General features: G+C 43.9%; 1 protein-coding gene across 5 annotated transcripts in view; it reads left to right on the top strand.

The window, feature by feature from the left end:
• CEP170B (centrosomal protein 170B) overlaps positions 1 to 16,417 on the top strand; it is a 58,967-nt gene that overhangs the window by 16,920 nt on the left and 25,630 nt on the right. For 3 of the 5 annotated variants that reach the window (XM_068192244.1, XM_068192243.1, XM_068192241.1), the window contains exons 1-5: positions 2,093 to 2,245; positions 3,516 to 3,654; positions 12,642 to 12,743; positions 13,299 to 13,775; positions 16,009 to 16,071. In XM_068192244.1, the coding sequence (XP_068048345.1) occupies positions 2,174 to 2,245; positions 3,516 to 3,654; positions 12,642 to 12,743; positions 13,299 to 13,775; positions 16,009 to 16,071 (853 nt within the window). In that variant the 5' untranslated portion in view covers positions 2,093 to 2,173. Of the gene's footprint in view, positions 1 to 2,092; positions 2,246 to 3,515; positions 3,655 to 12,641; positions 12,744 to 13,298; positions 13,776 to 16,008; positions 16,072 to 16,417 lie in introns of those variants that run through there. The other 2 variants (XM_068192245.1, XM_068192242.1) reach the window with 2 other exon arrangements.

Here is a 16,417-nt window from a genome sequence, read left to right as displayed (position 1 = left end):
AGACAATTTTCAGGCCTTCAGCCTTCAATATTTAGCTATAGAGCTTGTGGCCAGACCCTTGACTCTGTGCTGATTAAAGTTTGCCCATGCAAATTGGTTCTGCCACAAAATGCAAGAGTAAATCTCACTTTAGCAATAGCACATTTCACCTCTAGCAAGGGAAGCTAGGTTGCAGTTGCTGCTTTATTTACAGACCACAAATCCTGCTGGTGTCTGCTAAAACACCTTTGCTTTCATCCCTTTCCTTTTTTATCCTGATGTGACAGTATGGCTGGCTATAAACATAGATGTTGACATGCCTTTCTGAGCCTGAAGAGCAATAGTGATAAGTAGAGGCTCCTATTGCTGTCTTTTCATATAATCTAATGCTTTTTTCACTTTTTTTCAGTTGCTTCTATCTGCCAAACTTTGCCCACTCAAGCTGAATTTAGAAGTAGCAAGTGTCTTCTCCAGGGTTTTTTGTTTTTTTTTTTTTTTCTTTTCTGGGGAGATGTCAATTACAACAGTCCAGACATATCTGAGAATAGAGGCACAGACTAAGTTTTACCATTTGGTGGGGGAAAATGTTTGACTGGAGAACTCTTGTGCATCCTTGACCCCAAGGCCACATTCTTTTGCCTTTTGCTGTCCCCATGATAATCCATTTGTGCTTGACCATGCTTTAGCCCTTGAAATACTCTGGTCTTCCAGGGATCTGGTACTTCAGCTCTCAGCAGTGACAGTGCAGGAGCACTCACTGTCACAATCAGGATTGCTTAAACTTATGTGTGTGCCATCCTGGATCTGCAGGAAAGGAGGGTTTTCTGGGCCATGGATCATAATTTGGGTCTTGGTCACTGTCATAAAGGTGATGTCTTGCTGCACAAGTGATGAAATCTGTTACGGGCAACCTCAGTTGAAGCTTTTCTTGACTTTGCAAATATTTTTTTTTTTTTTATATAGCTGCTTGTGTATGTTCTGGTCTCTTGGTGTGTGAGGAAATGCACACAAGACTTGCTGTGAGCTCCAGTCCTGGGAAGGCAAAAATCAGTGCCTGGAGCATGGGTGGGTTTTAATGGCTGCAATACCAGTTTATACTTTTTACAAGCAATCCTCAGCAATGATCAGCTGAGTTTAAGTATTTAGTCCTGCAGCCCTTTCATTGATATTCAAGTGAAATTAATTGTGAAGTGAATTCTACAACAAAAGTGACTTGTAGAATCTGTTGCCCTCAACAGGAAAATTTTAAAGAATGTATGTTTTAGAGTAATCTTTGTAAGATGTACTGTACCTATGGCAGCTGTAAGGTCTTTCTCTGCTTTGCTGCTTCGGTGCCACTCTGTTTAGCAGAGCTTTCTGTGCACACTGCAGTCAGCTTGGTGTGGATGGCAGCATCTCCTAAGGTCTTGGAGTCACTGTGTCCTGTTGCACAAGAGCATTTCTCTTTTCCATTTACAGTTTCGCCTACAGGCTGTGCAGAGTTTCTCTGCTAGGCCAGTACCACTTGGTTTATTTTTAGTCTAACATTTTCCATCTTTCCTTTTTCCTTCTCTTTGCTTTCTGCTCTGCTGATTGGGTTGTTCATGATGACATTCCAGATGCCAGCTTTTTTCTTTCTTTTTTTTTTTTTTTTTTAATACAGCATTGCTGAGGATTATTGCCTGGGCTCAACCATGTGAATGCCTCCCTTCCTAAGAGGTCACAGCAGCTCATGACCTGATTTACTTTTCATCTAGAAAACTGCACTGACTGAAAGGCCTTGCAAGAGAGCCCCATAGTCCCAAGCATTTGAGCACGGAGCTGAACTCTGCTGCTCCCTTATCCATCTCCCTTATCATGTGAGACTGGCCCATCTTGGCCAGGATACTGAGTGGTCTGCCTGAAGCCATCAGCCAGGTGGAGACGATCAGGCTCTGAGCTGAGCTGGGGCTCTGGTTGCTCCCTCAGGTCCTGCACAGAGTTGCTGGTGCTCCTCCAGGCTTCTCCTGCTCAGGTCCCCATGTCTGCTGCCCCTCAGCTGTTGTGGGTCTGGCCAGCAAATGTGACTGTGCACAACAAAACCATGCTGGGCTGCAGCACAAGCAACTTTTACTACCCTGCATATTTTAAGACTTTCTGGTTTTATCATCTTGTTTTCTTTCTGTGACTAAATGCTAGATTTCTTTGTCTGTTCAATTCCTTTGCATTTTCCTTAATGAATTCCGTACATTCGAATATGTATGTCCTGGAACAAATTCAACACAAAGTACCAGAAGAAGCACTAAAGGTAAGAGTGGCTGGGTGCAGTGCATTTAAAAAAAAAATTCTAAGTACTCTAGTGATGGTCAAGCAGAGTGAAATATTAAATTACTCTTGATGGCAGTGAAATGTTTCAAAATGTGAGGCTCTCTTTGGATTTGGACTTAATAAAACCCTCCTTTCTGAGGTGCGATACATTTCCCAGTTATCTCGATTCTGATCTCTCCTGTCCCTGTGCTAGCATGTAGATCAAGTTCTTTATGTTTCATGACTGCCAAGCAAAAAAAAAAGGTTACTTAAAGCTGTAAGATGTTAAAGAACAACCAGTGCATGAACTTGTAGGTGAGGCACAGCAGAACTTTTTTCTTCCCAGAAGTGGAGCACAGATGTCTTCTTCTGAGCATGGGGACTTATGCCAGCTCCACCACACCTCCTCAATAAGGCTGAAGTTTGCTTAATTTATTCATGTGTACCATCTCAATTTTTGCCTTCAAGCTCCCAGTTTTTACTTACTGAGCAGTCAGTCCTCTTAGGAGTGAAGTGTTTTTTAAACATTGTTTAGTAGCAGGTAAGAAATATTCAAGCATTCCCTTATCTAAGGCAGAAAAGCAACCCCTTCTGGGCAAGAAAGCTGTAATGTTCAGCTGTGGGACTGGGCTGTCAGTGCCATGCATCAGCTCTTGGCTAGCAGATACTGCCTTCCTAGCCCTTTTCCATGTTTAGGACTTGGCAAGAATAGGAAATTTAACAGCTAGAATTGGGTAAATGATTCATTGAACTTACTCCGGGATAATCTGGATGGGTTCACCCTTTTATTAATTTACTTGTAATAAACCAACTTCTAAATAGCTCATTTACTGTGTTAATATGGAACCTGTTTTAAGGTAGAATCACTTTCCTAGCTGGGGAGAGGGTTTGGAAAAAATAATTAAAATAGATTCTAATTCCTTTGCTGAAAAACCGAGATACTGCAGTTGAGCGCCCTGAAATAATTTATAATGTTCCTTTAAGAACAAAGGGGATTTCAGGATTTGAATGCTGAGTGGAGAATGGCCTGAGCTCTGATTCTTCTCAGTCTATTTTTTAAAGGATTTTCTAATTAGTAGTTTTGCAGAGCTATGTCTCAGTGACCTTCTTGTGTACTACAATTGTCACTTAATGGCTTCCAAATGAGGTACTTCTGTTCTGTAGCTTCTGCTCAGGTGTGCATGCTTTTTGTTGAAGGACACAGCTGCAGTGGAGGTTTGGGTGATCTGTTGCTGGGGAAGAGGGGTTCACTGCTGTTTGTGTCTCTGCAGCATGAGAAGTACACCAGCCAGCTCCAGATGAATTACAAAGGCACGGCCATGAAGAGGGCAGAGCAGCCCATGGAGCACGGTGTCTACACAGAGTCCCCACAAGCAAAGCTGGAGAAAGGAGAGAGGAAAGCAATTACAGGTACCTACTTGGGAACCAGTTAGTCTGCATTCTGAGCAAAGTGCAGCTTGAGCCCTGTGCTGGGTTATAATTCTGACAGTAGAGTCTTGTGGGTTGCATTTGGGAGCAGTTCTGGAAGGATCATCTTTCTAAACTCCTGGAGTATTCCAGACTCTGGGTTTTTGGATATTCAGTCCCCTGCAAAAAAAAGTCAGCTGGTGTGATGGCTTCTACATGCCTTGTCGCTGTGTGTGTTCTGGAAAACCTGTGGGCAGAGCAGGTTTGGTAAGTTCTCTGGCACCTGTCTGGTCTATTTTTAATTTCCTAATCGTGAGCTGGTGTTTGAACAGAGAGGGTGACTCAGAGTAGAAGATGTATAGCTGCTGTGGCATGGTGCTGGCAGGCAAAGAAGCAGCAAGCCATTTCTTTCACAAAGCCCTGGATGGTTTTAAATGGCTGTATTTCCTAACATGCCAGTATGTGGGATTGAAACTGACTACCAAACTGGGAGATGACTGGGAGATGTTTGCTTCAGGTTTGCTGTTCCCTGGCTTCAAACCTTTTCTATTTGAGAAATTCCTTCTCTTCTCCATTTTGTTAACTGCTGCCTCCCTTTAAAGATCCTTTGTTGAACTTGGTTCCTCTGTGTTCCTCATTACAGTTTGTCAGGACTTCCCCAACAGTCTTGTCTCACCCATTTCACCCAAACTCCTGCCTCCTGTGTGTGCTGCCCTGAGAGGTCTCTCTCCCCAGTTCTGGTCAGGTATCAGTTCATGGCTTTCTGGAGCTTGCTGGTGCATGGGAGGAACAAATAAGGTTTTAAAGCATACTGGTGACATGACTGCCAGTGGGGGTGTTGTGGCTTCCGGATGGCAGAGCAATTGGAAGGCTTTAGGGTTCAGCAGGGGGAGTTGCCCACTCTCTGTTGGAGGGGGAATCAGGGAGGAGGGGGATGGGCAAGTAAAAGAGTGAGGTAAACATCTTGGGTGAGTTTGCCTAGAGACAGGTATGGCAGCTTTCTAAAAAAGTGAACAACTTTGGGCAAATCTGTTAAGGCTTCATGATAACTAATTGGAGTGGGTTGATTAACCATAATCTCCCATGTCTGGTCCTTATGAAAATCCCCTAAGCTGACACAGTGCACTAACACAGTGTAATGTTCCTCCCTGGTCTCCTTGCTGTCTCCAGCTGTGTGGTGAAGCACGTGCACCCACGTGCCCAACGTGCCTGACTCCCATTTTTGGCACCAGAAAACCTTTCTTTGTGTTGCTTTGACTGTGCCTGTGTGGCTGTGTTTGAGACTGAGCCTGAGTGTGAAAGTAAAGGGATGGAATTGTGGATGATTAGGTGTGGCACTGGGGAGGGTGAGAAGAGGTGAACCCCACTGAGGGAAGAGCTCTCCATTGCCTTTCAAGGGGCAGGACGTTCTTGAAAAGCTTTGCCAGTAACTGGAACCACTTTGTGTTTGCTACTGCCTGGTTCCATGAACACTCAGTTTTTTATTCTTGCCACCTTCCAAAATACACTCTCATTGATTTTAACCTACATAGTGTAAGCAGTGGATATTTGGAACACCTTCAAAGCCAGGACGTTGAGTGACTCTTCAGCAAGGTGACCCGTTTCTCTGGCCTGTGATTTGCAGACCTGCATTATGTTTCTGTCATCTTCAGTGGGCACAGACCAGAGGTCTGAGGCAAAACAGGCTCTGTGTTCTTACTGGGGACCAGCACTGAAGTATGTCACATGCAGTGGGACTGATGGGCAGAGCTAAAAAAATCTGTAAAGTGCTGCTAACCCCAGTGAACTATAGAGGAAATAAGGACTTTTTCTTTAAAGTATTTTGCTGAATTGGACTGAAGCCTGTGGAAACAAGAGCCTGAGCATTAAATCAGTTCCTGTCTCTCCCAGGGATTGATTTAGCATCTCTATCTCGTGAGCAGAATGATCAGTGAATCCCTTTCTCATCTGCGAGGTGACAATTCACCTTGTCCTTAGCTGCACACATGCACTGTTTCTCCTCGGCTGCTGGGAGGAGTGGCAGCAATTTGAAATGATTAGTGAAAAGAAGTGTGGAGTGTTCTTAAGGGGAGTGGGCTTGCTTAGTGGCAGCAGAAAGAGGCTTTAGGGAAAGAGCTATTTTGCTAAAGCCTGTAGGTATTTAGGAATTTGCATTGACTAATTAAAGCAAGGTCTGGGCTGACAAAAGCCTTTAGAAGGATCGGTTCCCAGGGCCCGGGTGGAAAAGAGGCAGAGGGAATGCGAGCTTTCAGGGAAGAGGTTTAACAAAACAATGTGAACAATTAGAGCTGCTTAGAAATGGGAGGAGGTGAGGGGCTGGGGATAAATGGGTGAGTGAATGGGAAACAGTCAGTTTAGTCTTTATGCTGTTGAACTTGCTGCTTTTGGGTGTGTGTTGCCTGTTAGCAGAAAATCATCAGTCTGTGAAATGTTTGAAGCAAGGAGCTTGGTTAATCCTCTAGCTTGGAGATGGATATGAATAAAAGTGTCCACAGTTCAGCTAGTTAATGCTAAAAATAACGATTAGCTCTCATGTCTAAAGCCTTAAGTTATCGAGAAGCCAGGTGGAGCCTTGAACTGAGTAGATTTCAAGGCAGTCACAATCCCTATTCCCATCTGTTGGTACCTGAGTTGAGGTACTTGATGAGATAAGCTGCTTTGTGGTCTTCTGTTCTCAGCACATAGTTAAATCCTCAGGCTGATCTTAATTTTTTGTTTTTTCAAAGCTGCCACTGCCTGATGGGACTGGGTAATCCTGAATCTGATGACTAACCTCTGAATAACTGCTGCAGGCCTGAGTTTCCAGGGGTGGAGGCTGCTTGCAGGGAAATGGGCATCATCACTTGCAGGAGCAGGACCAATTGCAGGAGCTTCTCCCGGGATCTGTGAAATAGGTTTGCTCACCAGGTCAGCGTCCATGTCATTAGTTAAGTCCTCTCAGCAGAGTGGACAGCTTGAAAATCTTGTTGATGTCCAGGGCTGAGGTCAGCAGACAGCATGGATGGAGGCAGTGGGAGCTGTGCCCAGTTGTGAAGTGGTTTCCATGGTCTTTGGCTGCTTTCCCCATGAGATCATGGCAATAGCTATTTAGACACACAGTACTGCCCTAGCCTTTAATTTAAGGGAGTGGTGTTATATCTGCTTTTTTGCCTGAACTAGAGTGGTGGTAACTGTAGCATGTTTAAGGTTTGACCATATAATTGATACATTTGTGATCATCAGCCTGATTTGAAAGTCCCTGGGATCCATGGATGTTCACAGCAGGTACAAAAGACCAGGGCCTAGATTAACCATGCACATAGAAAATAAATTGTGTGGCAAAGAGTCAGAGAACTACTTTATGATTATTCCTACTAGGTCTGAATTCCCTATTTTGGAGAGGAGTTAAAAAGCAGAGATGTAAGGGATTAATTTTAAAATGTTGTAGCTAGATCATCTTTTTTTATTCCCCAGGGCCTCTGCTGTAAGAAACCTACTCTGCATCTTCTGGACTTGGACATTATCGTTATTAATAATGAATCAAAAACAGTTTGACTTAAAGCAAGCTGGATTTCTCATGCTTTTGTTATGACTTAGAGTAGCGAGCTTCAAAGCTGTGTGTGCTTCTGTGAGCAAAGAAATTTGCTGTTGCTGACTGTCTCTCTCTCATGATTGTGTGAAGCTTTGTGAAGATTCGGGCAAAGCACAGTGCTCAGTCCTGTCCTGACCACAGGGGACACCTTCAAGGGAAATCAGGCCCCTCTGTTTAGTGGGAGCTGTGTGCTTGTCTTGAAAGCTCTCCTTCCTGCTTGATGATGGAAAGCAGCTTTAACACAGTCCTTCTCCTTTGCCTTTCATCACCAGGAGCGTATTTCTGGTTGTGGCCTTGTGTTCTGTGTGATTCACTTCTTCATAAATACACCCTTTGTATTGACATGTCTCATTCTCTCTTTTGATGCCTCTCCTTCAGATGATCAATAGTTCTATATTAATTTAACAGGCCACATTTTTGTCAGACTTTTAAGCAAATGGACTTCCCTTGTTCTGTGCTAAAACAGCCTTCATTTTTCCTTTTGAGTGACTGCCCCAAAGACTGAAATCCAGGAGCAGAACACGTGTATGTCAGTGGTCTTCCCTGTATTACACCATCACTGGTAGCTCAGTATTTATCTGGCTGAATGCTTGTGCTGACCTCAATTCAGTTATCTAAAAGGATGGTTTTCGGGCTGCCTGCCTGAATTGATGAGCCAAGAAATATGTCTAAATGAATTGGCACCATCTGGGCAGCCTGGCACAGAGCGGAGAGAGGTGGTAACGAGCTGCCATCAATTGGAGGAAGTCTCATGTCATTAAAATGACTGAGCAGTTCATTTTCATTGGTGTTCCTCCCTTCACTGCTGACTTGAACAAGCCCCAGGTTTCTCTGCTCTTGCAAGTGCATCCATCTTACACTAAAACAGAACAGACAGGAGGTGGCTTCAGGGTGCTTTGCATGTCTCAGGACACAGGCAAACATGCTGCTCTGGATGTTGCAGGTCCATGTTGAGGTTGCTACCCAAAATGGATCCCAGCTGGTGAAGAGCAAAGCCCGCTGGCACAACTGCATGTGTAGCTGCTCCCTGGCCCACTTCTGTCACAGCCATCTGTTTTAGCTGCCTTCCCATCGTGCTTTCCCCCCTGCCCCTCCCCTTTTCGTACAATGTTGTGTTAGAGCTGGAGCTGGGAGAGGTGTCAGTTGTGCTGGCAAATTAGAAGGGACAGAAGCTTCTGACTGAGCAGGGCAGCAAATTCATGTAGCTCTTTGTGCTGGTTTTGGCTGGGGTAGAGTTAATTTTCTTCCCAGTGGCCAGTATGGAGCTGTGTTTTGGATTTTTGCGGAACACAGTGTTGTTAATACAGAGCTGTTTTTGTTATTGCTGAGCAGGGCTTACACAGAGCCAAGGCCTTTTCTGCTTTCCATACTGCCACGCTGGTCAGGGGACTGGGGCTGCCTGGGAGGCTGGGAGGAGGCACAGCCTGGACAGGTGACCCAAAGGGACCAAAGGGGTATTCCAGACCACATCACATGCTCAGTATGTACTATAGGGGAAAGAAGGAGGAAGTGGGAGGGGATGTTTGGGGCGATGGTGTTTGTCTTCCCAAGTCACTGTTATGTGTAATGGAGTCCTGATTTCCTGGAGATGGCTGAGCACCTGCCTACCCTTGGGAAGTGGTGAATGAATTCCTTGTTTGGATGTTGGGGAAGATGAAATAGGAAAACCTTATAAATATGATTGCCTGGCAAAAGATTTGGAAAATACAGAAACTGAGATGACAACTAGATTTGAAATAAGAAACCTTGACTGCTGAATAACTAGAAAACAATAGTATAGCCAGGCTGAAAGCAATCCCCCCTTCTGATTAAACAATGCCCTTTACCTGCAGATAGGTCCAAAGCTCAAATGGAATGCTCTGTCTCACCCCCAATGTATGGTTCATCCCACACCTGTGACCCTCCCCTGAAGCATCAGGTATCTGGGACCCCATTGGCCCAAGTCCTGTTCCAGCCCACCTTGAAGCCCCCTGATAAGGCGTGCCCGAGGGACCTGACATTCTCTTGGATCTTCCCCTGGGACCCTCACCTGGAACCCTCGCTCCCTCTCTTTCCCTCTCCCTCTCTCCCTGGGCCTGCCATGAGTTGCGCCTGGCAACTCCAAGCAGGGCCTTTCCCCCCTTTTAATAAACCACATTTTCTAAGACCTGACTTCAGAGATCTCTCATCCATCCAAACCGTCCTGGAGACCTGATCTCGCTACATTTGGCTTTGCTTCTGTGCATGGCTTTTGCTTTCCTTACTAAACTCTCTATATCTCAACCCATGACTATTCTACCTTTTACCCTTCTGATTCTTTCCTTTATCCCACTGGTGGGGGAGCAAGTGAGTGGCTGTGTGGGGCTTGGTTGTTGGCTGGGGTTAAACCGCAACACTTTTCTGAAGTCAGAGAAGTGTTACTGTGTTTCTGGATCTGTGTGCTTTGACAGTGACTGTCATGTAACACTGTTGTCACTTGACATGTTACTCAAAATACAAATTAATGTGAATGCTCAGTGGAAACATTAATTGCTCTTAAAATATTGAAAATGTCCCCAAATAGCAAAATACTAACTCCTCAGCTTTCCACCTGTGCCTTTTGCAGCTTTAAAATTAAGTTCCCATTCATTCTGGAGGTTGGGAGAGGAAAGGAATGAAATGCCACACACACAAATGTCACAGATGCTGCAACAGGCATTGCAGGTGGGGCCATGTGAGCTCTGTGTCATGGAGCATGAGGAACCCTCTGCTGCTGTGCAGTGAATGCAGTGCAGTGTCTTCCACCTGGTGGCCCCAGATCTGTGCACTCTGGCCAACCTGGTGCACTCTTTTTAGGTGTTCCTAGGCCTGCTTTGGGGTTTTGACTTTGCGCTAGCTTTTGTCAGAGGGGCAGTTAGGGTAATTTCCAAGTACCTATTAGGGCTCAGGGAAATTTAGGACAGCAGAAGAGCTGGATCATTATTCTTTGTAAATCATTTCTTTTCCTCCTTCAGCTTCAGTTGTAATCCCAAAGTTCCTCATCAACAGGAGACATCTCACCAAAAGTCTGACTTACTCCCCTAGCTGCCTTTTCCCTGTAGTAGAAAAGCTCCTGGCCAAAAAAGGCAGAAGCTCCTGTGTTTGTACTCAGATGGGACGCAGATCTTCGAGCAATTTCTGGGAAGACTTCTGTCCTGCAGGATGAGTGTGAGCTCTCCTAGCTGTCTTCTGCCCCTCCGGACACAGAATTGTCTTGGAATAGATCACTGGCATCTTCTAGACTAGGGGGCCTTTGGGATCCCTTTGGGGCTGGGATGTGCTGGAGAGATGAGGTGTTAATGAGCTGCAACTCCTTGCAAGATGCAAGCAGTAACAGCACCCATCCTTGGGAAAGGTGCTGCCCGTGCAACAGTGGAGTGCAGGTGGTCTTTGCATTTCATCTATAGGGTAGTTGATCCCTTTAGGCACAAATTACCTCAGACAGCACTGGCTCTTGCTAATGGATTTGTGTTAAAGTGTTGATCTCCTCCCCCTGGCTTCCCCCAGATAGCTGCCTCTTGGCTATCAACCCTGAGATCTGTACTGCAAGCCAGAGGGTAATAATGCATGGTGTGCCCAAAGTGCCTGACGCTGGTGGAGCAGATCCTGCATGGGTGGGGTGGGGTCTAGTGGGCAAGTTATAGCATGAAAAGAGGATGGTAGGTTTCTGCTAGGCTGTGTGACAGAAGCTCTCAGCCTAGGAGAAACCAAACCCTACACTGAAGTAGGGTTCACTGACAACCTTGTGAATAGGTCTTTAAATTCTTTTTTTCCCCCCTCTCCCATGAGTGGTTTACCCATCAGTTATGAAACATATTGCTTGGCAATTCCAATTTATCATGGTGAGAAATGCTTCCTCCTTTGAACTTTCAAAGGCCGCCCACATAATAGGAACATGGTTTATCTTCATGCACTCTAGGCAGGGAGGAGAGTAATATTTTCAGCCTCTTTTGATCCTCTGTGAGAAGTGAGGCTGCGTGGTTAACTTTGAAACATGAACAAGATCTCTAGAAAAGGCCTGTGGGCTGCATCTGTAAAGTAAAAGTTTTGCTTGTGGACTGTCAGTGTATGAGTTTATATATCTGGAATGATCCTAGAACAAAAATATCTGAAGTAGTGGCCGCTGGGTCAGTGTAGCTTTAGAAACAACAACATAAAATCAGGCTGCTTTTTTAATTTGAGTTATTTAATTCCTCTTCCTCTCCTGACTTCCATTATGCTAACAACTGCTTTCTGTCACATCCCTACTAAAGCAGGGAATGCAAAATTGCAGGGCTGTTTGAGAACTGCTTTGCACAGAGCAGTGTGTGGCTTGAAAACCACAAGCTGAGCAGCAGCTGGCAGTAGAAGCCCAGCTATAGCTCTGGAGCTGGAGCCAGGGTTTCAAGACGTGGCCAGCTACAGCTGTTATCAGCAGAGGCAGAAGCAGCCTAACAAAGCTGGATCTTAACCTCAGCCCCTGACCTATCCCGGTGTTTCTGTCACCTCTAGATGAAAGAACAAAAGCTACTTGATTTGCTTCTCTTGGACTATGAAAAAACTGTAGTATTAACCATTCCACAGGCAAGTTTGGTGTATTCTTTTTTGTTCCATAAACAGCAGCAGCCCAAGGCACTGCCAAAACACAACCTTGTTTTGTGGGGTACAAAACGAGGAGCAGTGGATCAGCTCCTCTGAGTGGGTGCAGTGAAGCCCTGATCTTTCAGTGAGTGCTCACTGAATAGAGAAATAATGTAAGCCTGGCTCTTCTGGAGGAAATTCTCCATGAGAAAAACCTCTGTCCTACAATGACTATGCAACTCATTTGGTTTACTATAAATAAGCTTTAGAGAGCAAGAGTTTACTGCTTCTTTATGAAAGTATAAGGAGATGATTTTACTATTTTTCCTGAGTTTGTAATGCTTCAAGAATTTCCTGTTGTGGATTGTGTGTCACTTACAGTGGGAGTGGTAAATAGTGCAAAAAATCCCTAGCCTGGACACATCCAAGGACATGGTGGAACAAAAAAGGGTAGAGCTAAAGTCTTCCCAGTTAAGGTGAGGAAAAAAGATTTTCACCCAAATTGCAGATGAGTTGAAGACAGTTTTGTATTTAGTGTTTTATAGTCTGTCCTGCCAAAAATCTTCCACTTTGTGTGTATAGTAAGGCAAGAAAGGGACAAAAGCCAGTATCTGGGAAACACAACTATGAAGGACAATGAAATGAGGTGGAGTTAGTATCTTGCAATAGAATGTGAAAAGGAAAAAAGGTCAAAACAAAGAAAAGTCTGAATATATTATTATGTATAATTTGCTGTTGTTATAAGTGTGATATAAGAGGTTCATGGTCTCATCTGGCCCTGCTGTTTTTCCCCTTTTGCTGTGCAGTTGAACCTGGTAAATTAGTATTTTCTGTGCTAAAGTATCTGCTTATCCTCTTCTAGAAATGAATACTTACCGCACCCCTCTCTATGGGCAGCCCTCCTGGTGGGGGGAAGATGATGCAAATAACAAGGAAGAGAGAAGGCAAGAGGAACATTACTCAGGTAATGGAGGTGAGGTGGGGTGGGGGAAGATAGGGGACACAAAATTTTGGCACACTTTTAATATTTACTGTTTGAAGCTGTCCTGTTTCAAGACTTCTAATTACTACTTCTTTTTTGTGCTTGTATTTGCACATTCCTGTGTGTAGGTTGCTGCTGCTGAAACTGGAATAAGGGGGAATTAAAATGTTTTCCCTAAAATATTTGACCACTAGAAACAGCAGCTGTGGAGTAAATCACTAAGTTTGTTTTAGAGTTAGTTGTGTAGCTATATCTGTTTCTCACCTCATCATCCTTGGGAGCCATTTGGTCTTAACACTCCTGTTGTTATCAATCTGTGTGTATGGAAGAGGCATGTTGTTTTCACTTGTGCAGTAAACCTGATGTTTCCATCATCATATGCTCTACTGCACAAAGAATGTTTTATTTCAGTGCACACACAGTGTATCTGTTCTCTAGCAGAGAGGGGTTGTAGCCCTTCCAAGAAGTTGATACAAGTAAATTAAGTAGTACTGAAAAAATGTTATTTTATCCTTTTTTTTTTTTCCACTTTTGTAGAGAGATCAAAAGAGATAACCCAACATGAAGAGGAACTGAATGGGAATATTTCTACTTATAGGGATACCCAAGAACAATCTGTGTTTGCCTTCCGGAGAGAGCCAAGTTATTTTGAGATTCCAACTAAAGAATTTCAGCAGCCATCAAAGTCTCCAGAAACACAGGTCCATGAGATCCCAACAAAAGATGTTGATGCTGTGGTAGCCCCTGTGGTACAGAGTCATGCCTCTTTCACCATTGAATTTGATGATGGCACCCCTGGTAAAATAAAGATAAAAGACCATATAACAAAATTTTCACTCAGACAGAGAAGACCCTACTGTAAGGAACCAGCTCATACAGAAGTGATGTCAGCAGAGAGCAAAGTGGCTGACTGGCTTGTCCAAAATGACCCAAGCCTGATGAGAAGGCAGTCTGCAGGAGATGATGTTTACAGTACCAAGAGTGACCTGCCAGTTCATGTGAGGACGCTTAAAGGTGAGTGAGTGTCCTGTCATGTGGACACAGCTCTCTGTTGGCCATGCAAAATCCAGCCTTTCATAATGAAATATGAAAACCTTTCTCCCATCAAGGAGAACTGGACTTAATTATCTCTGCTCCAAATTTGCAAGATGAAGAATATTACTTTAATGACTGTTGGTATTTTTAATGCAGCTAGCAAGCTCTTCACCTGGCCCTGAAGTCATGTGTGATGTTAGCTTGGGGACACTAATGTGACTCCTCTGTATCTGTAATGCCAACTCAGCAGTAATTGGTTGAAAAAAAAATTTGATTTTTAAATGTCTAAAATAATTTCCATGTAGTCAGGCAGGCTGATAAACACAGATATTTCAGTGAATTTGGTTCTCTTGGCTTCTCCTAGCTGATGGAATGGCTTTTCTTTTTAACTCTAGTCCAGAGGAGTCTAGGCATGATATCCTGCTGCCTTAAGTCTAAGTGTGATCATCTGGTAATGACCAGAGTCAGTAGGTTGGATGACAGAAAGTTGTTACAGAGACAGTACTGGTAGAGTTGAGATACACATGATCCCTAGTAGAGGAAATTGTTGTGCTTGTAGGAAAAGGTTTCTTCTCCTAACCCAAAGCTTTTCTAAAATCCTGCTCTGTTCAAAAACATCAGATTTAGTGGACCTGTGTCTTCTTAAGTATGTCATTATGAGGAATTCTTTTGGGATTTTCAAAGGTCTGAAGTGAAGTTTGGAGCCCAGTTCTTAGAGCAGCTGATAGGACTTTCATGATTCTGATGCAACTTGCAATGCATTCTGCAAGATTTGTGATTGCTTGGGTGTCTCTCTTGGGCCATCCACTGAACAGCTCGGAGGAGACCAGTGATTCCTGCATTCTCACTGCCTTGCCTTTGGAAAAGCTATTGTTTTGAACTGTAGCTTGAGCTGATTCTGTGAAATTGAAGGTTACCAGACCTACTTGTGCTTGAGGTCCTACTTATTTAAGTAGGACCTTGTTTTCTCTTAAAGGAATATTTGCTTTGACCTTTTTGAAAAAAAGACCCCAAAACTCATCATAATATGAAGAGTTTTACGTATTACACCTCCAAATTGCTGGTTTGGGTACATATTTGTGGGAACCCTGTACCTATAAAAGTCTCATGTTCAGCCATGCGATTTGGCATGGCATGGAAATTGAACTATTATGTTGGCCATTGCTTGGTTCTAGTCCTTCCTAATAAGGGACAGTGTTGAGGTGCCCTGTTTCATTTTTTAGGGTCTTATTTTCAGCATACTGTGACTGTATGATGAAAGGGTTTCTGCTGGGATTTCTATTTTATTGTCATACTGGATTTTGTTGACTTACTGGAGAACATTGTCGGGGATAGAGATGTGCTTCAGTGGTTTTGCTCTTTCCTCTTGGAGAAAACTAGAGAGTTGGGCAGGTATTGCTGTTGTGATGCACAGGAACACTGCCTGCATTTGCCTCTCTACAGTCCATAATGCATGGAAAGAAGCAGAGATAATTCAGGGCGTAATTTGCATATCAAGAAATCAGCGCTGGACATTTGATTAAAACATAGTGTTGATGGCCTGAGGAGTTGATCCGCCTCTGCTTTGGCAGGTGTCATTTATCTGCGATAGCTGTGCAACGTGTTCTTCTGGCAGGGCTAATTTTGAAGATGTGTTGGAGGGTGCTGCTGGCTGCCTACCAGGTTTGGGTCTCCAGGATCAGAAATGCCCTCCATTAGGGCTATCTAAGTAACATTTATTCACTCCCAGCAACAATGTGGTGAATGTAAAGCCTGGTATCAAGACTACAGGGTGTTCAGGTCTTAGCAGCTTGAGGGGATGTGCATGATGTTCTGCTGGGGCATCCGTGAGCATGGTGCATGTTTTCCTTGTGTCCTCACCGGTTTGCATTCATCAGAGCTCTTTGTCAAGACCTTTAATTTAAGAACTTTCCCTTCCAAGGATGAAGCTTATCAGCCCTCAGGGCACAATGCAAAGTTTGCTGGCTTTCTTCATGAGTGTATTAGCAAACTCTTCATAGAATTGACTCCTGGGTTGAATGGACCTTACATTAAATTCTAATCGTTCACAGCTAACTTGATGTAATAAATGGTCTTCACCCATGAGTTTGGAGAACTCGCCAAGTTGGTTTGAGCAGTTTTCCTTAAAACACGTGGTGTTTTAGCCAGTATATCTTGCTACATATTACAGTCTAGAGCGCAGAGATCTCTTTCCCCGTTCTCCCGATGACAGGTTCCTGGTCGTTGACTGAATCGTGTTGTGTGCCTTCACACCCGTTTCCTTCTCCAAAAAAAGGTTTGTTTTTTGTTTTACTTTTAACTTTTTGTTTTAATTTTGACTTTTTGTTTTACTTCAACTTATTTTCTGAGAGTCCTGAGCTAAGGTGCTGAGAGGCAGGCAGGCACTGATACATAGAGACAGTTGTAAAGACGGTTGTTGCTAACATAAGTGAAAATAATTATAAACTTAGTTTAAGCTTAGTGAACTCTTAAGCAATGATTTAACCTTTGCTTGGCTGGTGATAGGATGGTGTAACTCATGGGGTTGTTATGGCATGATTCTTAAATCTCCAGGAAGAGTAAAGAATCCTGAAAATCCATTTTTCTGTTAGCCTCTGGTTTATTTCCCCTTGTAGAGGAGA

This window comes from Anomalospiza imberbis, chromosome 6 (assembly GCF_031753505.1).
Source record: "Anomalospiza imberbis isolate Cuckoo-Finch-1a 21T00152 chromosome 6, ASM3175350v1, whole genome shotgun sequence".
NCBI classification, from domain to species: Eukaryota; Metazoa; Chordata; class Aves; order Passeriformes; family Viduidae; genus Anomalospiza; species Anomalospiza imberbis.
Note: the sequence above shows the minus strand (reverse complement) of the source record. Positions and strands in the feature narration are given on the sequence as shown.